This window comes from Corvus brachyrhynchos, unplaced genomic scaffold, assembly GCF_000691975.1.
Source record: "Corvus brachyrhynchos isolate BGI_N302 unplaced genomic scaffold, ASM69197v1 scaffold1, whole genome shotgun sequence".
In the NCBI taxonomy this organism is placed as follows: domain Eukaryota; kingdom Metazoa; phylum Chordata; class Aves; order Passeriformes; family Corvidae; genus Corvus; species Corvus brachyrhynchos.
Genome location: NW_008237222.1, coordinates 3,367,495 through 3,392,799, shown reverse-complemented (window position 1 = coordinate 3,392,799; position 25,305 = coordinate 3,367,495). Strand labels below are relative to the sequence as shown.

At 42.6% G+C, this 25,305-nt stretch overlaps 1 protein-coding gene across 8 annotated transcripts in view; it reads left to right on the top strand.

The window, feature by feature from the left end:
• FOXN3 (forkhead box N3) overlaps window positions 1-25,305 on the top strand; it is a 174,648-nt gene that overhangs the window by 42,261 nt on the left and 107,082 nt on the right. For all 8 annotated transcript variants that reach the window (XM_017728983.1, XM_017728985.1, XM_017728981.1 and 5 more), the window contains one exon: window positions 24,478-24,614. In XM_017728983.1, the coding sequence (XP_017584472.1) occupies window positions 24,478-24,614 (137 nt within the window). The remainder of the gene's footprint in view (window positions 1-24,477; window positions 24,615-25,305) is intronic.

The following is a 25,305-nucleotide window of genomic DNA, read 5'->3' as shown; positions in this document are numbered from 1 at the left end:
ACCTTGCTGGCTTCGCTGCAGTATTTTTGTCTCTGTGAACAGCCTGTGGTTATAAAGGTTGGAGCTTTTGTCCCCTTGCTCCTCTCTGCTATTCTGCTGTTTTTTCCCTGCTCTGTGCTTCTTTGGGCATCCACCCTATCAAGAGGACTCCTCTTTGTGTCTGCACTGCGTTGTCTGAGATAGGGAAGCACACACATGCTTCTGGCTGTGTGCACGCTGAAGAAATTCAAGCATCTGAAAGGTTTATTTGGCACTTACGCTGAGGGACATCTTAATAAAAATGTAATGAGGGTAAAGGATATGTTTATGGGGATGGGAGAAGAAAATTCTCCTCGCTTGATGTGGAAGTTATTCTTAGAAGTACGTGGTCCATAACTGGGTCATGGAGATCCAGCCAGGCTCCTCCTCTGTCTGGAGCAGGCTCTGAGATCTGAGGACTCCTGAGTGGTCCTTGAGCTTTGCGAGAGCTGATGTCTAACTTGTCCTCATCTAATGCACTGTCTCTCATAAGTGCTCTGCCAGGGCATCTTGACAGGAGCCGTGGGGAACCCCTTTGGGCACAGGAGACTTTTCAGGAGTGCCTCTTGCAAATGTCTCTCCTCTGATACGATAATGTCTGGGGTTTTGACAGGTAAAATCCTGTGGAAAGATCAGTACTAGACGGAATGAGAGGAAAAGGACCCTGCTTTCTTAGAATCTCCTAATCCAATCTGCATATGCACAAAGGTGAGGGAGATGGGACCCTGCCCTCCCTCTTTTAATGTTGTTGAGAAGGTTTCCTGTGAAAGGGAATAGAAACAATCTCCTCTGTTTTTACTTTTATCACCTAGACTGATCCAAATAACAGAAGTGTCAGAATTTCACTGCAGTTATAATGGTTTGGGAAGCAAAAGTGAAAAAATACCAAAAACCAAACCCAACAAAACAACCCCTCAGATTCACGTTAAAGGCTTCAGGTGATATTGACGCCATTAATAAATTAATGTCCTAAATAAGCTGGTGCAGCTGTTAGTTTCTTTAATTATTAAAAGGATATTTTGTGGTTTTAAACTGGAATTTGTCCAGTTTAACTTGAAATGCGTTTTCTTATATTTCTGTCTGTCATACCAAAAAGCTCTCTAATATCAGAAATTTTCTCCTCAAATTGGTATGCAGAGAAACAAGGGTCATCTCTAGAGAAATCATAAAAGTCTAGAACCATTCTGTAAATGGAGTTTCAAGATATTAGACAATTTATGGAGACCTCTTCTTGAATCCTTTCCCTTTTGTTTTTGAATTGCAAACCCCAGAATCATTCAGAATATTTAAATAATAGATTTCCTAAAGCTGTGCATGGAAATAACACTCTTCATTTCACTGGCTTCCAGCTGCTTAACTTTACATCAGAGCTAACTCTTTGCACTGGAATCTGCCTGAATTAACTGTTTTAGAGCTGTAGAAAGCATAAGCAGTTATTTTCAAGTAATGATGAAGAGCTGGCAATATCCAGGGATTCCTCTGAACCTTATATGTAAGGTATTTGTGTTATCTTCCTCTCGGTTAAGATAGCCTGCGGGCAGGTGCCCTGCTGCGTAACTGAGGTGTTGGTTGCACAGTGACAGGCCATTGACCTACCAGAAGAGATTGGCCACTTAGGTTAAATAAACTGGAGTAAGGTGCCCTGTCTGTGCTCATCACCCACAGCAAAGATGATGCAAAGTGTGTTAAGCATTACTGAAAGAGCATGGGAAATCAGGAGTGAGCTGCTCTTTACCACTGGGCTTGGGCCGTGGTGAGGTTGATGAGTCCATTTCTCAGCTGTGTTTGCATTCCCTCACTTGTGACTGTTTGCTCCACCACCTTCGTGGCACGTGAACTTTTGTGTTTCTGTGACAAACAACTGATCTGACTGGATTTATACCTTTCCCTCTTCTTTTAATTCTTGTGTTGCTTTTCATCTTAATTCCTCAATTCAGGTCACAGTGCAGTCCAGCTAATAGTTGTGCTGACAAGGGGAGTAGAGATGATGGGGAGGCTGGGGATTGCCAGTTGGGATTGCTGAGACAAGCCATTCCTTACAGAAGAAGGGCTGGCAGCTGCATGATGCATGACTGCTTGGTGGGGTAATGGATGTAGTCCCTGCCACAAGGTAAAGGTTAAGGCAAAATGAGAACAGAAGTTTAAATGCAATGGGAGGCTTTCTTCTGCTGGAGATGTTTGTTTTGTTTTCCCTTTAGGAGCAGGACTGTGCTGTTTGTTGTTCAAGTGGCCTGTGTTAGTGACTCTTCTTAGTGTTTTACAGCAGATTTAAAGTGATCAAAGTCTGGGCTGCCGTTCTCGTGCATGAACCCTGATGAACCTGGCTGCCTGTTCCCTTTCCTGGGAGGTGGAATTGATCTGGGGCTGTATTGCAAGCCCCTCTTCAGTTCCTACTGGCACATGTGTCACTATGTAATGAGCAGGCTGAAAACTCTTTGTATAGTTTAGTTTGGGTTATTTTTCATTGGGCTAATTTAGCTGGATTCATTTTCAGCTCCTTTTTTAGTTCATGGTTACTGTGGTCAGAGGAACACCAGTGTCAGCACAGGTCATGGGCTCAGCTCTGTTTAATTTGGCATGAAGCTGTGCCTGGGGCTTCCAGCCAGCTCAGAGTTGACCTGGTGACAGGAGGAGAAGATTGGGAAGGGAAGGGGTGAGGGATGCTCTTATATTTGAGAGCACAGGCTGCACTTAAACCAGTGGGGCTGCTTGAATACGTTCAGTCAGGTACATGCTTGGTGCTCGATCGGGTCCATAAGATATGGGTGAAATGGTTCTACAAAAGCTGCACCAGGATGTGTGCACGTGTGTTTTTTCAAGATTTGTTTCTCTGTATTGCCCAAGGTTCTTAATTTTGGCAGTAGAGGTGGCTCTGTGTGAACCTGTGCTGTGCATCCTCTGAAAAGCTGTTATGGAAGAGGAAAGGATGTCTATAAAATCAATTGTCAGGCTTTATCCATGCTGCTGTCATTATGTCCTCATCACCTCCTATGTTTCTTTCCAATTGTCAGAGAGATAATGAAGTGCTGTTGTCACTGCCAGCAAAAGAAGCACAGATCCTGGAGCTGCACTCTGGCTTGAGCACAGGAGGCCTTGCTGATGACGGGCTGAAGGATGTGGGCACACAGGAGCACTTTTACATGTCTATTAGTGAATGTGGCAAGACATGCCCCTGAGCACCAGGCCCACGATGGTGGCCATGCTAACTCTGGTTGTAGCTGAACATCGGTGAACTGGGCTTGCCGGTGTGGCTGAGTGTATGCGCTTCTGTCTTGCACTTCAGTTCTTTGGCAAAACATAAAAGAATCCATTTTAATTACTAAATATGTGTCCCTTAGACTTCCTCCTTCCTTTTCTAAAAGAGAGGTGTTGTACGTTGTCTGAAAGAGCCCAGCAATTTGTGCTGTGTGGCTTCTTTTCCTGGATGAAGACCTTGAGAAAAAACATTTAAAAGTCTTGGTCATAACTCAGCAGTTGAAAATAATTGAGGAGTTGAGAATACTCTTCAGGCAGCCTGAAGTAGCCTTTGAGTTGCAGTAGAAACTTCCTTTCTTTGCTCTGGATTCAGGCAGTTACTGTGTCCCCACTGAACCTTAGTTCAGTCCTGCAGCACGACTGTGTTATTGGTAAAGTCATTCACACAACTGGCCTGGTGGGCTCTGGGTGGCAGTCTGCAGGTTGCTTATACCTGCCCCTTCTGTGTTATTTTCAGCTGATTGCTGTATCTTCATCATAAATCTAGTTAATATAAATGAATGGTATAGAATAACATAAGGCAAACTCCTTAGGAACAAGGGACCCTGTGTGACTTTTTAATTTGGCTGGTTGTCATTTGTATGTTGGTCAGTGGTGGGTTAGCATATAAAAGTAGTTAACTTCTGTCATTGCAAGACTGGGCAGACTTGCTGGATGAGGTCATGGTGCAAGCACTGCATGTAGCTATAACAAAGCAGTATGTCATGAAGCTCAGCAAGTCCAAGTGCAAGGTGCTCCATCTGGGTCGGGGCAATCCCAGGCATGAGCACAGACTGGGAGATGAAGTCATTGAGAGCAGCCCTGCGGAGAAGGACTTGGAGCTTCTTATGGCTGAAAAGCTGGACATGCGCCAGCAATGCGTGCTTGCAGCCCAGAAAGCCAACTCTCTGCTGGGCTGCATCCAAAGCAGCGTGGCCAGCAGGGTGAGGGAGGAGATTCTGCCCCTCTGCTCTTGTGGGACCCCACCTGCAGTGCTGCATCCAGCTCTAGGGCCCACAGCATAGGAAGGACATGGACCTGTTGAAGAAGGTCCAGAGGAGGACCATGAAGATGATCAGAGGGCAGAAGCATGTCTCATGAAGACAGGCTGAGAGAACTGGGGCTGTTCAGCCTGGAGAAGAGAAGGCTACAGAAAGACCTTGTTGCAGCCTTCCAGTACCTAAAGGGCACTCTTTTTTAAGAGGGAGAGGGACTTCTTATACAGGCAGAGAGTGACAGGACATGGGGGGAACAGTTTTAAACTGAGAGATTTTGATTAGATGTTTGGAAGAAATTCTTTACTGTGTGAGTGGTGAGGCACTGGCACAGGTTGCCCGGAGAAGCTGTGGGTGCCACATCTCTGGAAGTGTTCAAGGCCAGGCTGGATGGGGCTTTGAGCAACCTGGTCTAGTGGAAGGTGTCCCTGCACGTGGTGACTGAGTTGGAACCAGATCATGTTTGAGGTCTCTTCCAACCCTAACCCTTCTATGATTCTATTCAGTTACTCTTGTGAACACAGATTTGTTTAAGAAAAAAGCCCCATGTGCCTGCCTCAGGTTAAGTTTTGCTTAGCAAGCAAGATAATAGAGCTTTTTCTCTCTAAGTAATTTGCTTTTATGTTTTGATACAAAGTCTGGTATTTTTAACCAATACAAGTCTGGTAAAGGTCTTCTAGGTAAAGGAAGATACTGGGGGAACTTCATTTTTATGAGATACGTAAGAATCTTGCTGATTTTGTGGTACTTCTAGTTTGTCAGTTTTTAAGTAGTTTAGAAACAGTGAGATTTTGCTTTCTTCAGTAGTAGCAACTGGCTTGTTACGATTCAGTAGTTAAATTTTGGTCTCAAGGAAAAAGCTATTTAGCTTCCTAACATCTGTCATTCAGTTGAGTTCCCGCTTAGTTTAAGTTCCGTCCCCCAACTGTTCGCCACCTGCTCCAGTGTCTCAGAGCTGGCTAAAATTGGGGTACCCTCTCAGCTCCAGAGATAAGAAATCATTATGGGTGGGCTGGGGAAGAGAGGAATTGCCAAAATTGCTTGTCTGGCAGTGCTTCATTGACAAGCAACAGAGAAACATGGGTGGTTGGTTCAGGTGCACTTACGAGTCCCTGTCCTTGACACTTGAGCTCTGACACCCTTAAAGGTAAAGTGCATCCTGAATATGTGCCTGGATGCTTTATTCAGTCTTGTAGCTTAGTTTTTTGGACTTAATTCATGTGTGTCTTTTCTCTGGCTTGGAAGAATTCAGGCACAGAAGTAATACCGTATGCTTTCTTTAATAGTGGAGGCAAAGCTGGCTGTTCTGGAGGACCAGGCATGTTGCTGTTGGAGAGTGGCTCTGTGGGTGGTTTCAGCAGTCTGGCTGCCCTGGGACTAAATGGCCTCATAGGTGAGGGCAAGAAACACTTTCTTCAGGTGTGCTGCTTTTAGCAAGAGCTTCCTGAGATATTTTCCCTGTGAACAAAATTAGCATCCAGGACTGAAGCTCACAGCAATTCTCACCTTTAATTACTCAAGAGGGTGTAGAATACTTTGGCTCTGCCATGCCATCGTGTCCATGATTCCTCTTAGCCTGCAGCCTTCAGATCTTAGTGATCAAGTGGCTGGAGCTGCTGAGATGTCTGGTAGTTGGGAGAGTGCACTTACACATGCTCATTGTCACTGCTGTGTGTGGCCATTTATTGCAATGGCAATAAAACAGTGGTTATCCTTTCTGGATAATAAGTACATTTATAAAAGTCTCGATGCTGACAAGGTTTATCTACATGCTGGCAACAAAACTGGCTTTAAAAGAGTCCTAAATTTCTGGTAGCTGTAAGCGGTGTCAGTCTCATCAGTGATAGAGGTCATGTAAGATAAGCAACAGGGGAGAGAAAGAAAGGGAGTGACCTTCCTGCTTTGGCATGTAGCTTTTTTTCCTCCTGAATTTTTTGTGGGTCATTGTTGGCCCTTCTTAGCCTGAAACATTACTTGTTTGTTTGTTTTTTTTTTTTTTGTTCTCCCACTGGTTTGGACTCCTGACTTCACAAAAGCTGCTTTTGATTTACTCTTGAGTATCAACAACAGAACTGGGACTGAGGGCTGTGGAAAGTAGCTGATGTGGCCATAAATGATGCCTCTGGATCCTGCTTAGTTATCCATAATAATAATTTTGAAGACAGTATGTTTTAATTAATTAATTTTGTTAAATTAATTTATTTCTGTTTAGTTCTTCACATTCCGTTCAGACTGTTACGGAAACAGTCCTGGGAACTAGTGTAGGAATTTGTGGGAGGACTCATTCTAAGGATCTTACATGTGAGTGGGTTTTTTCTTGTTGAAGTAGAAAAGAAACCAAATTGCTGCCCTTAGCCAGTGACTTAAGATACCAAAACACTATCTACAGCATGCTGAATTGCTATATTTCATTGCAGCAGTGAAGAGTAGCAATTTACCACTAGCTGAGAGCTCTCAGGATTTTGAAGCACCAGTGTAACTTGCTGAATGACGACTGTTGGTAAGCAGAGGCACGAACAGGCTTCTGTACAGGGAAGTCTCAATGGCATGGAGAATTGTCTGTGGCAGTACGTAGAGCAGAAACTTATTGATGGGATTTTGCATAAGAGAATCTACTTGAATGGTGAATTCACACTCATTCAAGCTTTGAGCAGAAAATTAGCCTGTGCTCCACAGCTATGTTTATGAGATCCCACAGCTGCCTACCTGTGGGAAGGTACTCACTGAGATGAAGCAACTAATATAAATGTATTTCTGACTTTACAGTTGAAAAAAAGTGTCTACAGTGCAACTTGCAGGGGCTGTGGGGGTTAATGCAAGACTAGGGTTAGTTGCTGGCATACCTTATCTCAAGCTTTCATTTACATATTTTTGTCTCTTTTCCTCACCCTTTAGTGTGGAGAGTGGGAACGCTTACCTCTTGTAGGTTCTGCATGCGTCAGTAAAAATAGGGAAATCATTAATGAAATGTCTTGGTTTTACATTAGCGGGAGGGGCGTTAAACATCACTGTTAAGGTTAGTGGTTCAGAATGTAATAAATGTAGCACTTCTGCAATTAGATATCTTTTCTTAAAATAGTTGAGAAGAACTAGACAGACCTTGCAAGGACAAGATCTTCATCCTTAGGACTAAAGTCCTTCCCATGCAGGAAAAGCTGTATTTGAAGGATTCTCCTCAGTACCACTGCTTTGCAGTGGCTGGTTCCGTGCAGCCTTCTCAAGCCCCAGAAAAACAGAATCACTGCACTTCCAGAGATCATCACTGCTCCTGGGAGCACTTTGCAGGCTTTCAGAGAGAATGTTTGACAGGTTTAAAAACTGCCCACTGCTGGTGTATAAGCTACAATTACGCTTTGGGTGAACACCCTGTGCCAAAAGGTATTCAGTTCTGCAGGAATTCCCTTCAGACATAATATTTATAAATAACTTTAACTGGAAATAATTATATGATTCTTATATAATTCTACCCTTCCTGAAGTACTTGAGGACTAAGGGGCTATACATGAATAGAATCATAGTCATCCTGAGTTAGAAGGCATCATTGAGTCCGACTCCTGGCCCTGCACGGGACTCCCCAAGAATCACACTGTGTGCCTGAGAGTACTGTCCAGACCCTTCTTGAACTCTGTCAGACCAGTGCTGTGACCACTTTCCTGGGCAGCCTGTTCCAGTGCCCAACCACCCTCTGGGTGAAAAACCTTTTTGTGATATGATGGTGTAAGTAGTTTGCTGGCTTTCCTGTGTAGCTGAAGTAAGAAGGAATGCATAGTGTGCATGGAAAGTGCAGGTTTTCAGTCTTCAGTTAGGAGAGATGGGAAGTTGGAGAGTCAGGATGTGGCTGAGATGGCTGAGAGTGAGACAAATGCTGGCATTTGTACTAACTATTGTGTGGTTTGCTTTGAAGCAGTTGGATGAACTTGTCCAGAATCTTTTTTCCTGTTTGGGCAATTAATGTAATGCATTTATTGTTATGTAATTACTCATTACACTAATTTATTTGTGTTTTCTCTCTTACCTTTCTTCTATACAGGTGAAGGTTTTCCCCTTCAATGTTCAGGGCTAACTATACAGACCTTGCTTTTGTAAAAGAGTGTAGGTTTAGTTTACAATTTTATATTGATATGTAATACTTTCTAGACTTTTAGCTGCATAGCAGAGAGAGAGGAAAGAAGCTATTATGGAGACAGATTGCACAGAGGACTCAGTCCAGTACTAGCTCCCAGCTCTTGAGGCAAAAGCAATTTTATTGTTTATGATGTACCTCCCTTTTCTGCTTAAAATCTTTTTTTTTATCTATCTGTATGTATGTGTGTGTATATCAATATATTTCATATAAAAAAAGCATTACAGAGTCACACTGCTTTTTTAGATCATCCAAACACTTTTAAGATAAAATGGTAGCAAAAATTGGGTAGAGCTTTCTATTGCTTGTGTCTCTGTGCCAGGAAAACAAGATTCTGTCATAGTGGTACATCTTGAATCACAGAATATTCTGTGTTGGAAGGGACCCACAAGTACCTTCAAGCCCAGCTCTTAAGTGAATGGCCCAGACAGGGATCCAAGTGGCAACCCTGGCATTATTAGTACCATGTTCTAACCACCTGAGCTAATCTCTGCAAAGTTTCCTTGGAAAAGATGTCTTGCCGCAACTGGTTACCAGTTAGTCTAAACAGATGACTCTAAATTAAGAGTCTTAACTAACCTGAACCACCTCTCTTGTTTTTTCCAAAACAAATCAGCATTTAAAATGTAGTAAAACACCTCCACTTTGACTAATTTTTTGTTGTTTCAAGTTTTGTTAAAACACCCGTAATATTTCACTGCCTTTTGGGCAGTGCTGCATTTGTTTGGAGGAGTAAAGTTCCTTGTTCTTGGCTTAGCAAGTCTGCTTTGATGTGTCATTTGCTGTTAGTTTTTAGAGCTGACTAATTTTGAATTTGGGAAAGCAGAAATGTAATTATGACCCTTTCCATTAAGGGACAACTTTTTCTGTCATTCTTGTTTGGAAAAAAAAAAAAAATCATTTAGGAAGCTTTGATTTTAATCTGTAGCAATGAAGTTGTAGAAAGGGTTTTGCTTTCTCATCCTTTTCTTCTGTGGCTAGGAAAATGTCTTCCTCCCACCAGCTAAAATTCTTGCATTATTTTAGTTTCAAAGTAAATATGCTTATGATCTAACCACTTTTGCTAATTACCTTGTGCTCTTTCACCAGCACTCAAGTTGCACTCACCTTCCAGTAGAGTCCAGTATGCCAGAAATGCATTTGGCTGGCTTGGGCTGATAGGACAAGAGTCCGTGTCTTAATTATGGTAGAGTTACCCACTTGTGTGCCACATCATCTTATATTTATTCCCCTTGCTATTTATAAAACAGGGTTTGCAAACTTGTTGGATTGGCACTTTGAATCTTTAATTTAGACATTCATTTAAAAGGGGAAGAACTTGCTTCATCAGTAAACATGCTTTTTTTCCTGTTTTGACTGTCTCTTGATTCCTCTTGTTTGTCATCAGGTGAAAAATAAAACCATTCTAGAGTGGTTTAAACAGCTTTTCAGTCCATGCCATGTGTAGCTTCAGTCTTCTTGCACTGTGTACCAAGACATGCTTTTGTTTGGAAAGGAAGGGAATTTTGCAATTGCCCAAATAAATTTTCTGTTTGTGTTGAATGGCTTTTAAGTTAGACCAAGTAATGTTAGCATCTAAGGGTGTGTTTGTGTAATAATATGCATGGACGTGATAAGAGTGGTGTGGGAGGGTATTTATATAGAGATTTGTATCTTTAAAGTTATGAAATTGGCTTAAAAATCACGTCATTTAAAGCAATGAAGGGAGGGGCTGTGTGCCTTATTTTAGAGCCTTTAAGAACTTTTACAAGCTCTTTTATAGAAATGAAGACAGCTGGAAAGGTTTTGTTTTGCCCCCCAGCTCAGCTCCCCTCCCCCCCCCACCATCTCATGACTTTCTAATAGAAACATCTAGAATACCAACGTGCTAAAAATGCTATGAATCACCAACATTAAAGCGAGATTCTGGAGATTGCAATAAAGCTGTAATCTGTCAAGTTTCTTTCAAGGTCTTCTGTTGGTGGTGTGTTTGGTATTGCCTGAGAGAGTCTTTTGCAAAAAAAACGCTAATTACACAAGTCCTTCACCATGCAGTGCAGCTGTCAGCATTTGTGGTTGTAGGGTGCAACTATGAAGAGAGAAGGACCCTTTGGAGCAGCCAGCCCTTTTTATGGGCTGGTGCTTTGGAGCTGGTGTAACTGGCTTCCTCTTGCGGGGGCAAGCAGTGGTGAGTTTTTACACCGTCAGCATGCTCAAGGGCTGGTTACTGGTTTCCAGCAGGATTTGGTACATAATGCAACTCTGAGAGGTAAGATGACTGCTGCTAAATTGTTTCAGTATTGGTAGGATGAATGGAGTCAATATAAGGTGTCCATTCCTTTTTTGTTCAGCCTTTGGATAGGGCCTTCAGCAGTTTGGACTTCATTTTCTCACTGTGCGTTTTTCTCTGTAGGGGTGTTTGTATGTTTTTGGTTGCTTTTCACCTTCAGATATTCAATTCCAATTGCTATTTTTGTGGTTCCCCCCCCCACCCCCCGTGCCTTAGTTCTCATTTTTTTGCTATCTGCATCATCTCTAAATGTAACTGATCATAAACACTTGTCTGAGGAATGCAGGGGAAGTGCTTTCAGTCGTCGTTGCACTGTACTGAAAGTGCATTTGCATTTTGAAAAAGAAAGAAGTTGCAGCCTTTTTTTGAAGCAGGATTTTCACTCGTAAACTGTATGCTATTTTTGGCGTGTCAGCTATGAAGGCTTCCTGTGTGAAACTGATCAAGGAAAAGATCACAGGAGACCTGGAGCAGTGACTCAGGTCACAGCAGGCCTGGTTGCATGACACCTGTGTCATCAAAATAGCCTTGCTTTGGCATCCCTAAATGAGATTTTCTCTTCCTTTAGATGGTAGGTTTGTTCAAAGGCATATTTGATCATGAATAATTTGGAAGAAAACAACTTTTTAACCTTCTGAGAATATCATACATCTTCTCTTCCTTGTTACTTCTGAACTCCTCACAACATCATCATCTGATGCTGGGCAAGTTGTCGATTTTCATTACTGGAGTCTGCTCAGAAGTTGTTTCTCCCTGTTTCCTTCCACTCCAGGCATGTTAAGTCAGATAAATTCATACACGGATGTTTAATCACTGATCACTAATCATCCTTGTGCAATATTGATCAACAGCCTTTTTGTATGCAATGATCAGAATGAGTAATAGCTTCCTAGTAAACATCGAGGAGTGGGAGGTGAAGATGGTGACTTAGTCCCATGTAGAAGTTGACACAGCTTTTTTCCTGAAGTTTCTAGACTCCATCCAACTTATTTTCTCCTCACCTTCTCCAAACTCTGTTTCTCTTCTTGTTCTGTTCAAGCCGAGCATAAATCCTTCTTTCCGTAGATGGTGTGTCTTTCAGCAAGTGCCCCAGTCCCCTTCTCAGGGCTGCTGGTGCTGCTGAGGTTGTCCAGTGTCTCGTTTTCCTGAGGAGCCTGTCATTTCTTCTTTCAGTACACTACAAGCACACACAGGCTTCCTGTTTCATGGGGGCGTCCTGTGAACATCACACCTGAAAATGAAAAATGACTGCTTGTGAGATAATTCAGTTAAAAAGAAGCCAGGGAAAACCCAAATAGGCCGGGCTGTGGTGTGTAGGTTGAAAGCTGTTTTTTACCCCCTCCTTGCTCCCACTCTTTCCTAACTGGGTAAAAGGCGCAGTCTGTGCCTGAACTTGCTATTCTGAATAACCTGTTATCTGCACACAGTGACTGATGCTCACATCCTGTTTGCTACCAGCTTAGAGCATCCCGAACATTCCTATTTCTGCTGGGTCTGTTTCAGTGAGTTTGCAGTCTGGCTCTCTGCTGCTGCCTCTCTCACGTGCCTTTTGATTCTCTCCTGTGAAATTGAGGAAACTCACTTTTTCTTTACTGTTTCTATGAAATAGCAAAATCATTGTGGGATTTGGAATGGCATCTGGAAAAATGAGGTAGACTTTTAAATAGAGGAATAATTTATGCTGAGTCAGGATTTGTTAAGTATTTAGACTTTGATTAATGCTCTGCTAATGTAGAACTAGTCTGCCCAGGAAATAACATGAATAAACCTGTGAATTCTATTCTTGCCAAGATGTGGGTTTTGATCAGGGACTTGCTAGCTTCCTTGGAAAAATTGTAGATTTAAATATTCCTTTTTTGCACAGCAGTGAGTTCAGATATTACTTCTCTAATGTAATCACTTTCCTGTGTTTAATAATAAACTATCTGCACAATTTCAGATATGCTTTACTGATGGAGGTGCTCACAGATGCTGATTATCCACTCTAAAATACACTTGATCGAGTGGCTCATGCTGCAGAAGTTTTCCATGCCAAGCTTTGTTGTCTGCCACTTTTAGTATTTTACCAGTTGCAACCTGTGTAGCCATTCTTGCAAAAATACAGTCACCTAAAAAACCCAAGACAGAAAAGTCCTATAGTTAAGTCTATTTTTGAGATGGCTGTGTAGAGATAAATATTAAAGGGAGTCTTCTTACAGTTTTAATGAAGCTTCTTGTGAATTAAACTTTGAAGACTAAGCAAGTTCATCTTCTTACTCTTTTTACAAGCCTTTGCTTCTGCAGCAGATGTAAAGTAAAAGTGGGAAAAAATATAAGTACGTCTGAATTAATGGCTTCCACAGTGAAAAGCACCTGCATTGTTCTTTTTAACTTACTCCACCTTGAGGATGATTTGGATAAGACCTGACAATGTAGCTTTCTTTCACCCCCTGCTACTGCATGCAGAAGGACAGAAGGACAATTCTCACCTGTTTCTCCCTCCCTGACTTCGAAGGCTGCTCATCTCCTGGGGCTGGATGCAGGTTCCCCAGCTGTGGCACAGTGGGGGCCGCTGCCCTGCCCTTTCAGGGAGGGTGAGGGGACTGTCCTTGCTGCCAGGGTGGAAACGCTGTATTTAACCCATGTGCCACAGCATCTCCTGTTTCTGCTTGTGGTAATGCCATGGCCCTGGCTATCTCCAGCCATCCATGGGCTGGAGCTGGTGTGGGAAGAAGCTTTGTGCGTTCATGCGCTGCTGCCAGAGGAGACCAAAGGTACAGCTAGGACTGGGAGAGGGTGCTTGTAGTGACCTGTGGCATGGCAGTCAATGGAGACAGGTAGGTGGCTTAGCAGCCCGCTCCCTGCCTCTGCTTGCATATATAATTTTCTTGCCATCTTGAGATTGGAGCCTCCTTATGCTGGAAGGCTCTGGTGCAATTGAGGTGTGTTTTTGACTCTCGCAGGAAGGCTTTTATGGCCAGCACTTCGAAAGACACAGGAAGAGGTTATTGCTTAGGTGGTAGTGTTCTGACTCTGCAGATGGTCCCAGTGAGGGCTTGTTGCTCTCTGTCTGGCCATGTGTAGGTTTCAGTGGTGTGGCTCTCAGGTGAGATTTCTTTCTCAGTTTGGGTTACAGTAAAAATGAGATGCCAAATCCCACTAGGTGAGGAAAGCCCTCTCTTACAGGCACTGCAGTTCTAGTCCCACCAGAGTGCCCAGTGTCTAAGAGGGAGTGTGCTTACTGTAGCTGCTGGGTTTTGACCTCCCCACAGGAGGCTGGTTTGCTCCTAGAGCTAAACTGGTCTTTCCCTGTTTTGTCTTCATTGCAGAGACATTGATCTTACTGTTTAATTTAGGAGGAATTTCTCCAGAGGCTTGTGGTAGTACCTGGTGTTTGGGTGGAAGGCTTCTTGCAAAAATGCCGAATTGTGGTGAAGTCCCAGAACTTTTTGAGTCCATGAAGTTTCAGTTTATGACATTTGGGCTGTTGAGGCCCTGCTTCAACGTGTTTTTGCTGATTTGGACTGTGTGAATGAGATGAAAACTTCACTGCAGTCATGAGTTGCTTCATTTTGGAGGATGTTTGCAGCACGAGGAGATGTTTTATTTTGCTTTCTGGGGTTTCATTCAGCCATGAGAAGGAGGAGGAGGAAATGATAGTAAAAAATAAGTATCTCTGAACCTAGCATAGAAATGGGACACAAGCAGAGTAGAATGTGTGTGTAAGTAGCTGAAGTAATGTGTGTGTTGATGGGTGTGGGTAGCACTGAGGTCTCTGTTGCAGGAGGATGGTTATTCTTCAGGGTGTGCCTTCTGGAGGTGACAGGGATCCTTTGAGGCTGCTGAGTGGGGCTTGGGATGGAGCACAGCTTTGTTTCTGTAAAGAGCCCGGGGAACACTTGGAAACCCCACATCCAGGGAGCCTCTCAAACCATTTATCAAAGTTGCCTATCATGCAAACCAATATTAAACACTAAGCAAGGAAAACCCATACATTAAATAAACAGTTATGGGGGAAATGGTGCAAATCCATTAGCTTTTGTCAGGTCTTCCTTATTTCTATTTTTGTTTGTCACTGATAATGGATTTAGTACAACCTATGCCCTCTCACACATTTCTGCTAGCTGTTAACCCCTTCCTCTGGAAATTCACTTACTGGCTTATTTTGTCATTAATACAGTGACAGGCAAAAAGTGACCTGCAAACCTTTAGCACAGATATAAGTGTTGAATAATTTTTTTAATATCTGTTATGTGAAGGGTTGTGTTTTAAGATCGTCCCTACGTTTTCATATATGATGTAACTATATATTTGTAAGAAAAGGCAATTCATGTCTTTTCCAGTTGTAGATATAGATAATATGAAGGGCATGGATCACCAGTGGGTATTTAAATAAGTGCACCTCTAATATGAAATTAGCGCACCCCACTAAATGGGCTGTTGGTCTGGAGTCTCGGGGTTTTTTTCCTTTTTGCCTTGGATTTTATAGGTGACCTTGAGGATTTTTTTATTCTTTCGTTTCTGCATCTTCTCAATTTTCTTTTCAATAGAGTAGGGATAATTACACTTTCCATGTATACACAGAAATTCTGTAGGCTGAAACAGCATTATTAATGCTACTGGCTGCCTAATCTCCTCAAGTATGCCTGTGATGGCCTGTCACACTTACAGGCTTGTCTTCTGGGCTCTGCTGCTTTCCCAGCCCAGTCTCTGTGTTTCTGTTTGATCTTGCACTTTGTTCCTCCCTCACGGTCTCTCAGCCTGTCTTCTTCAGCACCCAGACTTTGCCTAGCCTGCAGAGACTTCGGGCAACGTCTGGGGTTGCTAGGTACTGGCATGAAACAACATCTACTTTATGTAGGAGCCAGGCGTTGTTTAAGGGCAGTTAATGACACTGCTTTCTTCAGCTGCTTGCAGGATTTCCGTGTGGCAGCCTAATAGCTTCGTAGGGTGGTTTGCATATGAACTCAACTAGGACATATCTAACAAGCTAAATAAGACTCTTGAAACTGGGTGACATAGTGCAACACCTCCTGAGCCTGTTGGAGGAATCGTTTTATGATGAGGGCAGTGGGAAGCTGATGTGGTGTAGGAGATCCACTGCTGTATGTAGGCAATCATTTTGTGTGGGCTTACCTGTACTAATGGACATGTGCTGGAGGAGCAGTGGACCAGATGTGCCCATGGGCAGTGGGTCAGTGTGATTGAAATAATGATAGAGAATCATTCCAGACCTGTTGTTGAAGTGCCCCTTGCAGGATCAGGAGCCTGGACTCTGGAGACATGCTTTGGGTTGGCAGTCTTTGGCTGCAGCTCAGACTTGCTGGGTGTCTAAGTCATGCACTAGAAGACATTCCTAACTTCTCTGTACACATGAGGGAAAGTGCTGAGGTAAAAAATTGCTTAAAAGCCCGTGAATTCCTTCATTTGTGTAAAACCCAAATGCAGTCAGTCCCGTGCCCACTGTTTCTTTGCTCTACCTGGGGCAGGTGGACAAGCCCATAGGATCTGTGCCTTTCACTCTGCTAATGGGGCTCTCTCTGCAGGTTTGTGGGGGAGGGGGTGGGACAGCCTCGGAAGGCACGGCTGCAGAGGGCAGGGCCCTTCACTCTGATAGCACATACAAGCCCAGAGGTACAAAGAAAACTTCTGGTATGTCTTACTCTGGTGAGACTTGAACTCCTTTAACACAGTCCATTTTGGTGGCGCTTTCTTGTGTTACAGAATATCGCACTGCGTCTTGCCTCTGAAATAGGTTGTGTTTTTTGACTACGGAATACCACGGCCTTCCCTTTTCTCAGCTGTTACTTCTCAGTGCTGATCTGGCCTCTTTATTCCTGTATCATTGTTTATTTGGATGCTTGGCTTCCTTTTTGTTTTATTTCATTTTGAGATAAAGTAGTCCTTTTCCTCTCTAACCATACTTCTATTCTCAGGGAAGTAATATATCCACCCAGCCTCTGCAGTCAGAAAGACAAGTGCCCATTTTGTGACTGGAAGAGCAGCAGACATGGAGGTGGTTCATGCAGCTTCATCACTTGGGGAAGAACTGGGCCATTTTTATAAAGTCAGATCAGGGGATTAAAAGCTTGATGGCTGGGTTGGTGGCTGGGGTAGCTCACTGAACAAGTGAGCTAGAATACCAAGAGACGAGTGCAAAAACAAAGACTTGGACTTGCATGATTTGAAGTAATGGACGTTTTTACTTGGAGCAAAATAAGATTTAAAAAGCCCCAACCTGTTGTTTTCTTGAGAAATGCTGATGATTTTTTGATGCAACTGGCTTACTTGGGTTGAACACTGTACTCCAGCAAGCTTTCCCATCAAAACATCAATTTCATGCATTAGGTGAGCATATGTTTATGGTCATGTAATTGTGTTTTAGCTAGTCTCTTCACGCTTCCTCACTTTTGTGCTTGAGCTGAGCTGTGACTGCTGCTTTACTGAAAAAAACGTTGAAAACATGCAGGAGAAGTGTTTGTGAGGGTTTTGTTACGCTGCATGCAGATACTACTTCAGATTTACTTCAGCTTGGTGTCAAGCCGTCACCTAACATTGCCAAACTTTCCTTGGAAGAGCAGGGGAAATTTCTAGCTCTCTTAAGTTTGTAGGTCAGGGGGATTTTTATGAAAATTAAAAGCTTAGTAAGCAGTTGTCACTGTCATTAAAATGCGGTCAAGGTCTGTAGCGCAGTTCTTTAAAGCTGGACATAGAGAATTTCACTGGTCTGTGCTAGAAATGTTAAAAGAGAATGAAGAAAATCTGTCCTTAAACTGCATGAATAGTTATTTGTAATTTTTATGTAAGTTTGCAGTGAATCTGAGGAATGCATTTTGTAATAATAGGAATTGTTGGCAGTGGCTTTGTTTTTCTTTCTTTAAGAATTCCTTAGCTGTTGTACTTCTTAATTTAAAAAAACCCAAAAAACAAAAACCAAACCAAAAAAAAACCCAGAAAAAACGTAGCTGACCTCAGATGATTCAATGCTTTGTGTGTTTCTGTGAATAATTGTTTAAAAAACAGAGTAACTAGAGAACCCACCAGACTCATATGCAAGGTATATGCAAGCTGTTGTAGAGGGTGAAGTTTTAGTATTATCTGTGACCACCCATAAAAAACTATTTAAAACTGGAGAATCTATGTAGGAGAGCAGAGCAAGCAACATTATGTCCTTATTGATAACTTGAAATACCAATGAGTAAAGATAAGCAATAGAGTTTTAAACAAACCAGCAGACCAACTCTGGCATCTAATCTTAAATCTTCCTGAGCACTTGCCAGACAAATAGTTTAAAATTCGTTATGTAATATATTTTCCAAGTTTTGATACTAGTATGCTAATTCTGCCTCATGTGAATGAAGGAGCTACAGTTCTGAGTTAGTTCTATTTTAGCAGTGATACACTTCATTTGGAGGGGCATGATACTAAAATGAGAGATGGGTAGTTGAACCAAAAAGAGTAAGGCGTATTTTTCTTGTCATCGCTGTCTGCAAGTGAATGGCATAGAGCTGGCCTTTGAGCAGTGTTCCTGGTTGTACAGGTTCTCTCTCCTTGGATATTGAAAAACATCCCTGCCCTTGCTGTCGTAGTGCTGATTCAACACCGCATCAGTAGTCACAACAGGCTTGCGTCTTCTACTCTTGGTGAATTTTGCAGTCATGAACCGCTTTTTTCCCATAGTGCCAGCACAACACTTGAAACCTTCAAGAGTAGAGGTGTATTTAGTGAAGGATGTGTAATCTATGTTGTATTGTGGGATGGCTTTGAAGTTACTTGGCACGTTTCTTTGCTTAGTACAAGAAAGTTATTTAAGCAAGTCATTCTCTCCTGAGGTGAATTTTGGAGTGATTATTGTGTTCCTCTTGCTGCATTTCAGAGTTGAAGACAGGGTGTCATAAGGTACAACTTGGAAAGTATTTTACTTGCCTTCCTTCTGCTTCTCCATTTCCTCATGAAAATACCTCACTTTTCTTGTTAAATACATTTTTTCATAGGGCAAGAAAAGGGGAATTTGTATTTAGGAGGAATTCCTGATGTTAGTTTGCTGTTCTTGGGAGCCAACCAGAAACTTGTTTTAGTGAAGGTTTCCAGAATTGCTCTGTCTTCTGCGTGACTGCAGTGTCAGGTGGTGAGTGAAATACCCTGCTCCTTCTGTGGGTAGACTCTTCCATCATGCCTTGTTCTCTTGGGTGCTTGTGCAGGTCCTTGCTGCCTGACAGCCTTGAGTGTGCTCTCACCACCCTCAGAGGCTTCCTGCACAGGTGTGAGCAGTCAACAGTGTCAGCAGTGTCTGTGAGGAGGTGGCTGATGGCTTTGCGCTGCTACATTAGATGTGGTGCAGACATAGAAGTTAAGAAATGCGCTTCTGGTGTAAAACAGTTTCTTTTTCAGATTCTGGTCCTGGATGTAGTTACTCAAATGGTTGTTTTGAATTCCGTGGTGACATGGATAGTTCTATCATACAGTTCTTTTTATCCTATAGAAACACTTCCATGCTTTCCCATGGATAAGCTTGGTGGCAAATCTATGCGAAAGGTTTGCTTCAAGCATGCTGTTGCAGCGCAACTGGACACAATGAGCTCAGGATAAATATTTCTTTAAAGTAAGAACTTTTAATAGCCAGTAATGTCTCCACTATTACTTTTAAAGAGGTCACCTGTTGTAACAGCAGTAGGTTTCATCCACAAGAGAAAACCTTTTGATGGTGAATTACTGGCAATGAAAGGTTCCTCATCACTGAAGGTGTCCTTAATGATATTCGCAGGTCCTGTGTTAATGACTGCAGCAACCTACACCTAGTCAGGCAGGGACGGATGTCACAGTGACGTGATTTCGGTATTTGATAGCTTGGGGCTGCAGATGTTAGTTGGAAATGCCCCTTTTTGAGTAATATGAAATTTTTGCTTTTTCTCTTTGCTTTTGTGGTTACTGAAGCCAATGTGACATATCTCTCAGATGGTGTACATCTGCACCCTTTCAGTCTGTGTAGCTGCCTGATTCATATTGCTGAACATTTTGGTTCAGAAAAGCCTAGCCATGGCCACTCATCCCCTTCTGATTTGATAGTGGAGAAGTAAAATACATATCTATTCAGTGGGCAGCTGTTTGGGAGCAAGGTCCTTAACTCAGCCGTTTTAAAATTCTCAGGCTGCTGTCACAGCTTAGGTGCCTGAGTGGAGCTGTGGAGTCACTCGTGGGTGTATTGTGTTGGTGCCCAGCATCTTGGTGTCTGGTTTCCCATGCACAGCCTGGCTTTTCCCTCAGGGCTGTCTGCCAGCCTTGCTGCCCGGCTCACCCCAGCTCTCCCCTGTACCCCTGCTCTATGTCATACTGGTTTTGCCATTTGTCTTACAAGCTGCTTTGTGTCCAGCTAGAGTCCTAATTTTCCTTTTTCAGTGTGCTGTTTCAAGAGGTGCATCAGGATGTCACCAGGGCTCCAGCTGCAGAAGGGGAGAGCTCCCGTTCCCTTCCCTGGCTCCCCACATCCGTCCCCTGCTTTGCCACAGCTCTGTGGATGCTTGTCACACCTTTCATGTGTGCCAGCTTAATGAGTGTAAATTACATCAAATTGTGTGAGAAAAACAGTTTTCTTTGAGGAAAATGACTGAAATGGTTTTGTGGAAGAAGGGCCAGGCACATGCAAGACATCAGGGAGGAAAAAATCTCCCTTTTGGCAGATTTCCCTTAGGGTTCTGTTCCCTTGGGGACCATCTCGGTGCTGATGCTGCCGGGAGAGCTGTGGATGCCTGGCACTGCTCCTCCCTGGTGCAGATTCGAAGTGAGCATGTTACCAGAGCTTCAGAAGGGGAAATTTGGAAATGCCAACATCTCCCTGAGCCCATGTTTTGTGGTTTCTGTATCCTCTCTCTTCCCAAAGCTTTGTTTTGGCCAGACTTGTTTGTATGGCAGAAAAGAGCAACTCTGTGAAAAAGGTTGTATTCCTAACACCTTTCAGGTCTGTGCTAAAGTAACCAGGGAATAAAATTCTCCAAATAAACATTACCTGAAATTTTTATATAGATGGACATAGCCTCCACAGTACCAAAATCTGGCCACGCAAACCCAATACAATGGGTTGTGCATCTTTTTCCAGCCACCGGTCTTGGAAAGAGCTCAACACACAATTCTTTTAATTGAGCTTTGGGCAGACAATAGCTAATGTGTGAGGCCAGGTAGTTAGTTGCAGGATATATGCAGGCAAAATCTTTATAATGAGGAGTTTTACTGGTGGATAATGCTATTAACTCCCAGCTATAATAACTGAAAGAGCTGACAAGCAGCATTTTAATTATTTTAAAATTTTAATCTTTTTTCAATTCTTCTAAAAAATGACCAAGCATTTTTGTTTAGATACTAATAGGTTGTGTAAAGTAGTATTTTAAACTTTTACATGCAGTCCATTGGAAGAAAAAATAACTGAACATTGAGTGTATCATGTACCTTTTCATGGCAATGCACTGGCTTTAGTGGCTGGGAGAGAATCAGAATTGTGTATTTGAGGCATGAGAGAGCAAATTTTTTAATAAATTGGGAGTTAGTACACAATATTGTGGCACAATCTGCACATATATTAAGTGACATAAAAAGGAGTAGCAATTTCTCAATATAAAAGATATTCAGGATTTTTTTTTTTTTTCAAATAAAGTATTCAGTCATAAACTTTCATGGGGTAACTCTGTATGTTTCTCTCTCTCTCCGTTAGCACCTCTGAAACAGTTTACCCTCAACTGTAGTTTATTCTTGGACTACATGAAGAGGACTTGTAGTGACATTCCCCATTTTTTAATCACCTTAACCAGGAATCAGTGCAGAAGCTGTAAGCTGTGGTTGGCAGGAGGGAGGTGGCTGTGCCTGGCCCTGGGAGAAGGTGGCATGTCGGGAGGTCTGAAAGCACTCCCAAGTGCTGAGATGATCAGGGGGCTGTTATCCAGTCCTCAGTCACTTGTTGCCTGGGAGACAAATGTAATCCAGGGATTTTTTTTTTTTTTTTTTTACCCTTCCTTGCTGGTTTTTGATTGGAGTCACTATTGACTTTTGGCTTGGAGGAGCAGCACGCCAAGTGTCATAAGATGGAAATTAATCACTAACTGATGGGTCTGAGCTCCAATGATTTCCTTTCCCGTGATTGCTCAGTTTATAGGAAGACTAATGACACATCTGAACAGACAGTTAACAAAGCTCTTCACACCTCCTGACAGTCAAGAAGGTTTCTTAACCAGATGTCACTTCAGTTTTCCTTTTTATTCATGCTCTGTTACGTGATTGTGGAAAAACAAAAATAACTGTCTTAAAAGAGAACTTCGCAAAGTTGGCGATCTTTGCCTTAAATTACATTTGTTTTTGCTGGTAAATGATAAGTCAGCTCAGTTGCAGTGAAAATATAGCAAATCTGCCTTCCCAGTGGTTTTTTTTTTTTTAACAAGGAGTGTACTTCTCAATATTTTTTGTGAGAGTTCCTGTTTTTCAGTGAGATTATTTTTGGCTTTTGCAACAATATAGGCAAGCCAAACAAATCCATCTTAGCAGTAATGAAAGGTTTTGAAGTTACTCTTAAGTAGTGACTTCATATTGTAAGGCACTCAGCTTAAACTAACTGATGGGGAGAAATCTCTTCCAGGTAGATGAAAAGTCTGTCTTGGAAGTAAATGAAAAAACAGAGACGTTTGAAAACAATATGTTGTGTTCCAGTAAGTACAAATAAGGTAGATGGTATTTAAGTGTGGCTTTTTTATAAGCTTATCCCATGCTGTAAGAAGTAAGGAATCCAGCAAAGGTTTTCTCCTGAAAAATGTTCCTAGTTTTGCTCGTTGCTTGCTTAAAAGGAAATTTCATGTTCTTAGTCTGGGTCTTGGATAAGAGCGTGGAAGTGGAATTTGGCAGGTTTGGATTCTATTTTTGAATCTGTCCTTTGCCTAAAAATCACTTACTTGGCGTATCATGTCTCTGGCTCATTGTCCCATATCTAAGAGGGCTGAGTGTAACAACCTCCTTTTTGCAAACTGGTTTGAGATATGTGGTGCAGTTTCCACAACTGACACCAGCACTGGATCTTTCAGTCGTTGGCTCTAGCAGCTGAGATGAGAGCTGAAGAGTCTTGCTTGCTCTCTCTCTGGCCCCTTGAGTCTTGGGCTTTTTGGCCATATCAGGGCCTTGCTTCAGTTCATGTGCTGGAGTATGTCTCCCCTTAGACTCTTCTGTGGCTTCCTGTAGGGCACCTTTGGGAGGTAAAAGGACAGATGGGCTTGAACCCTGGAAGCCACCCTGAAGAGTCTTGACTCCATGCTCCTGTTCTACCAGAGCAGCTTGCAGAAAATAGTTTCTTCTTCGTGTCCACCAGCAGCCGTGCTTCTTTCTGACAGAAGACTGTCACAGCTCCTGTGGGTTGTGCTAGCTGCTCTCCTTTTCTTTCAAGACAAGTCTCACGTGGTGCTGGGCACTTTCTAGATGCACACACAGCCATCCAGTGACATCGGGGAAGACTTTCCTTTTTCATTTGTTTTTGGGGAGGAGAATTTAGTGCAGATTTACTCTCTGTAAGCACTTTGCATGTTGCACTGTGTATCCTAAAGCTGTCCATGAGGCAGAGGAGCGCTTAGAAGGTGGTAGGGCAAAAATAATAAGTTTTTTGAAAGGAAACAAGTGTCTGGTTTTGGTCTTCTGTACGGTTTAAGAAAATAATGTCCCTCTTCTGATGTGACTCCTGTGTGTGTCTGTGCGTGCTTGTTCTTTAACATGTTGACTGAGAGCTTTGTTTCACTGATAAAAGTTGAAGCAGAGAAAAGGGATGGTCCTGGGTTGAAAAGCAGCTAGAGGCAGTAATACAGCCTCCCTCACCGGTTCCAGAAAACATCAACATTTACCAAAAAATCTTACCGTGTCTTGAAAGCCTGCCATTGGAGTTCACTCAACAGTTAAGATTGGTGTTTGTTTTTATGGATGTTCAAGCAGAGCAAGACTGCTCCTGAACTATCATTCCATATGCTTTCATAGTGAAGCTGAGGCAAAGTTTTCATGTTTGTTTGAGAACTCACACAGACCAATCCAAAATATTGTCAGCCTGATCTCTGATGGGATGGAGACAATGAAATGGCACTGCTTGTAACTGCAGAATAAACACTGAATTTTAGTGTAATCTTTGCCTTACAGATTGACCGCTTGTGTTGTTCCATGTGTCCAGAAAGGGTAATTACAGTAACTGTTGTTTTAGCTGATCACAATTTCACAACACCCTTAAATGGTTATACTCTGATTGTACTGTGGGCTCTTTTTTTGTTTTGGTTGGTTGGTTTGTTTTGGGGGTTTTGGGTATTTTTTTCCCCTCTGGGGAGAAAAGATGATTAATTTCCTCTTGTAGTATAATGGCATTGATGTCATGTGGGTTGGAGGATTAAGTCGTTTTATTTTTAAAACAGTTGCTAGGATGTTTAACCCCCTTCTTTTTAGCCTTGTTTCTGTTTGTATAACAGCAAAAGGAAAAGAAAACCACTTCCAAAAACAAGGCACTTTTCTTCAAAGTTTCTGTTTAACAGTTAACTGTAGCTTCTTATTTTTCCAATATGCGGTGATGGGAAAATTGCCAGATATTATTAAATCATATTAACTAGTAACGAGAGAGGGGGGGAAAAGAGCAACCAAACATTCATTCTTACTTTTTCCCCCCCTCAGAATTGTGATTTAAATCATACAGTCGTAAAACATTATTAATGGAGCAATAATCTCTGGCAAGCAAATTATGTTCACTTCTGTCAGACAAAAAACCCAAACTCACTGCTTTTCCTGACAAAAACTACTAAATAAATAAGGCTGTGCCATCAGATCAAATATTTGATTTTTTTTTTTTAATTCTTTTCTCTTTGCAGAGTATTGGAAAGGGGTCCTTGTGGTGTATAGACCCAGAATATAGACAAAATCTTATTCAGGCTTTGAAAAAGACACCCTATCACCCATATTCGCATGTGTTCAATACACCTCCCACATCTCCTCAGGCATATCAAAGGTAAGAACTAGATGCATTTTACAACTCTGAATGTTTTCCTGCAGTGTTGTGTATGATTCTTGGGTAAGACGCTAAATGTAATTAAGCAATGCAGTTTGGAATGTGCTAGTGCAGAAATCCCAGGAGCACCGGCGGTGGCCTGGCCTTGTTTAGTGTGTCCAGGACACCTTTTACCTGCCCATGCCCCTGCTGGCACCAGCGAGTTCCCCAGCAGAGCTTGCAGGCTTCCTTCCCTAGCTGCTTGACAGAGGAATGCCTGAAATTAAAATGCAGATAAGCAGATGGAGAATTCTGAAGAGCCCACTTATCCCATTTGGTGAAGGCACAGTTCCCTCACTCACTTAGAGGAGATGGGCTCATTCTTTTCCTGGGAGAGCTGCAGGGCCAATGTTGCCTGTGCAGCCATGAGATGTCCACCAGGTAAGCCAGTGCCCAGGTGGCTTGACCAGCCCTTGGTGGTGATGGGTGCCAGTGGTGGCCCTTAGGGTTAGCCTGGATTTTCTCCTATGCTTCAGCGAAACAGGCATGAAGTGGGGTTTTTCTATTTGTTTTGCATTTTTTCATCTGGCCTTCACTAATGACCAGCGTTAGCAAAGAGACATCATCTATGGCTGCCATCCAGAAAGCAGGAAGGCAGGCGCTGAGCATTGGCAGAACGGCTTTCTCTTGGAAGCTACTAAGGGCCAGGAAT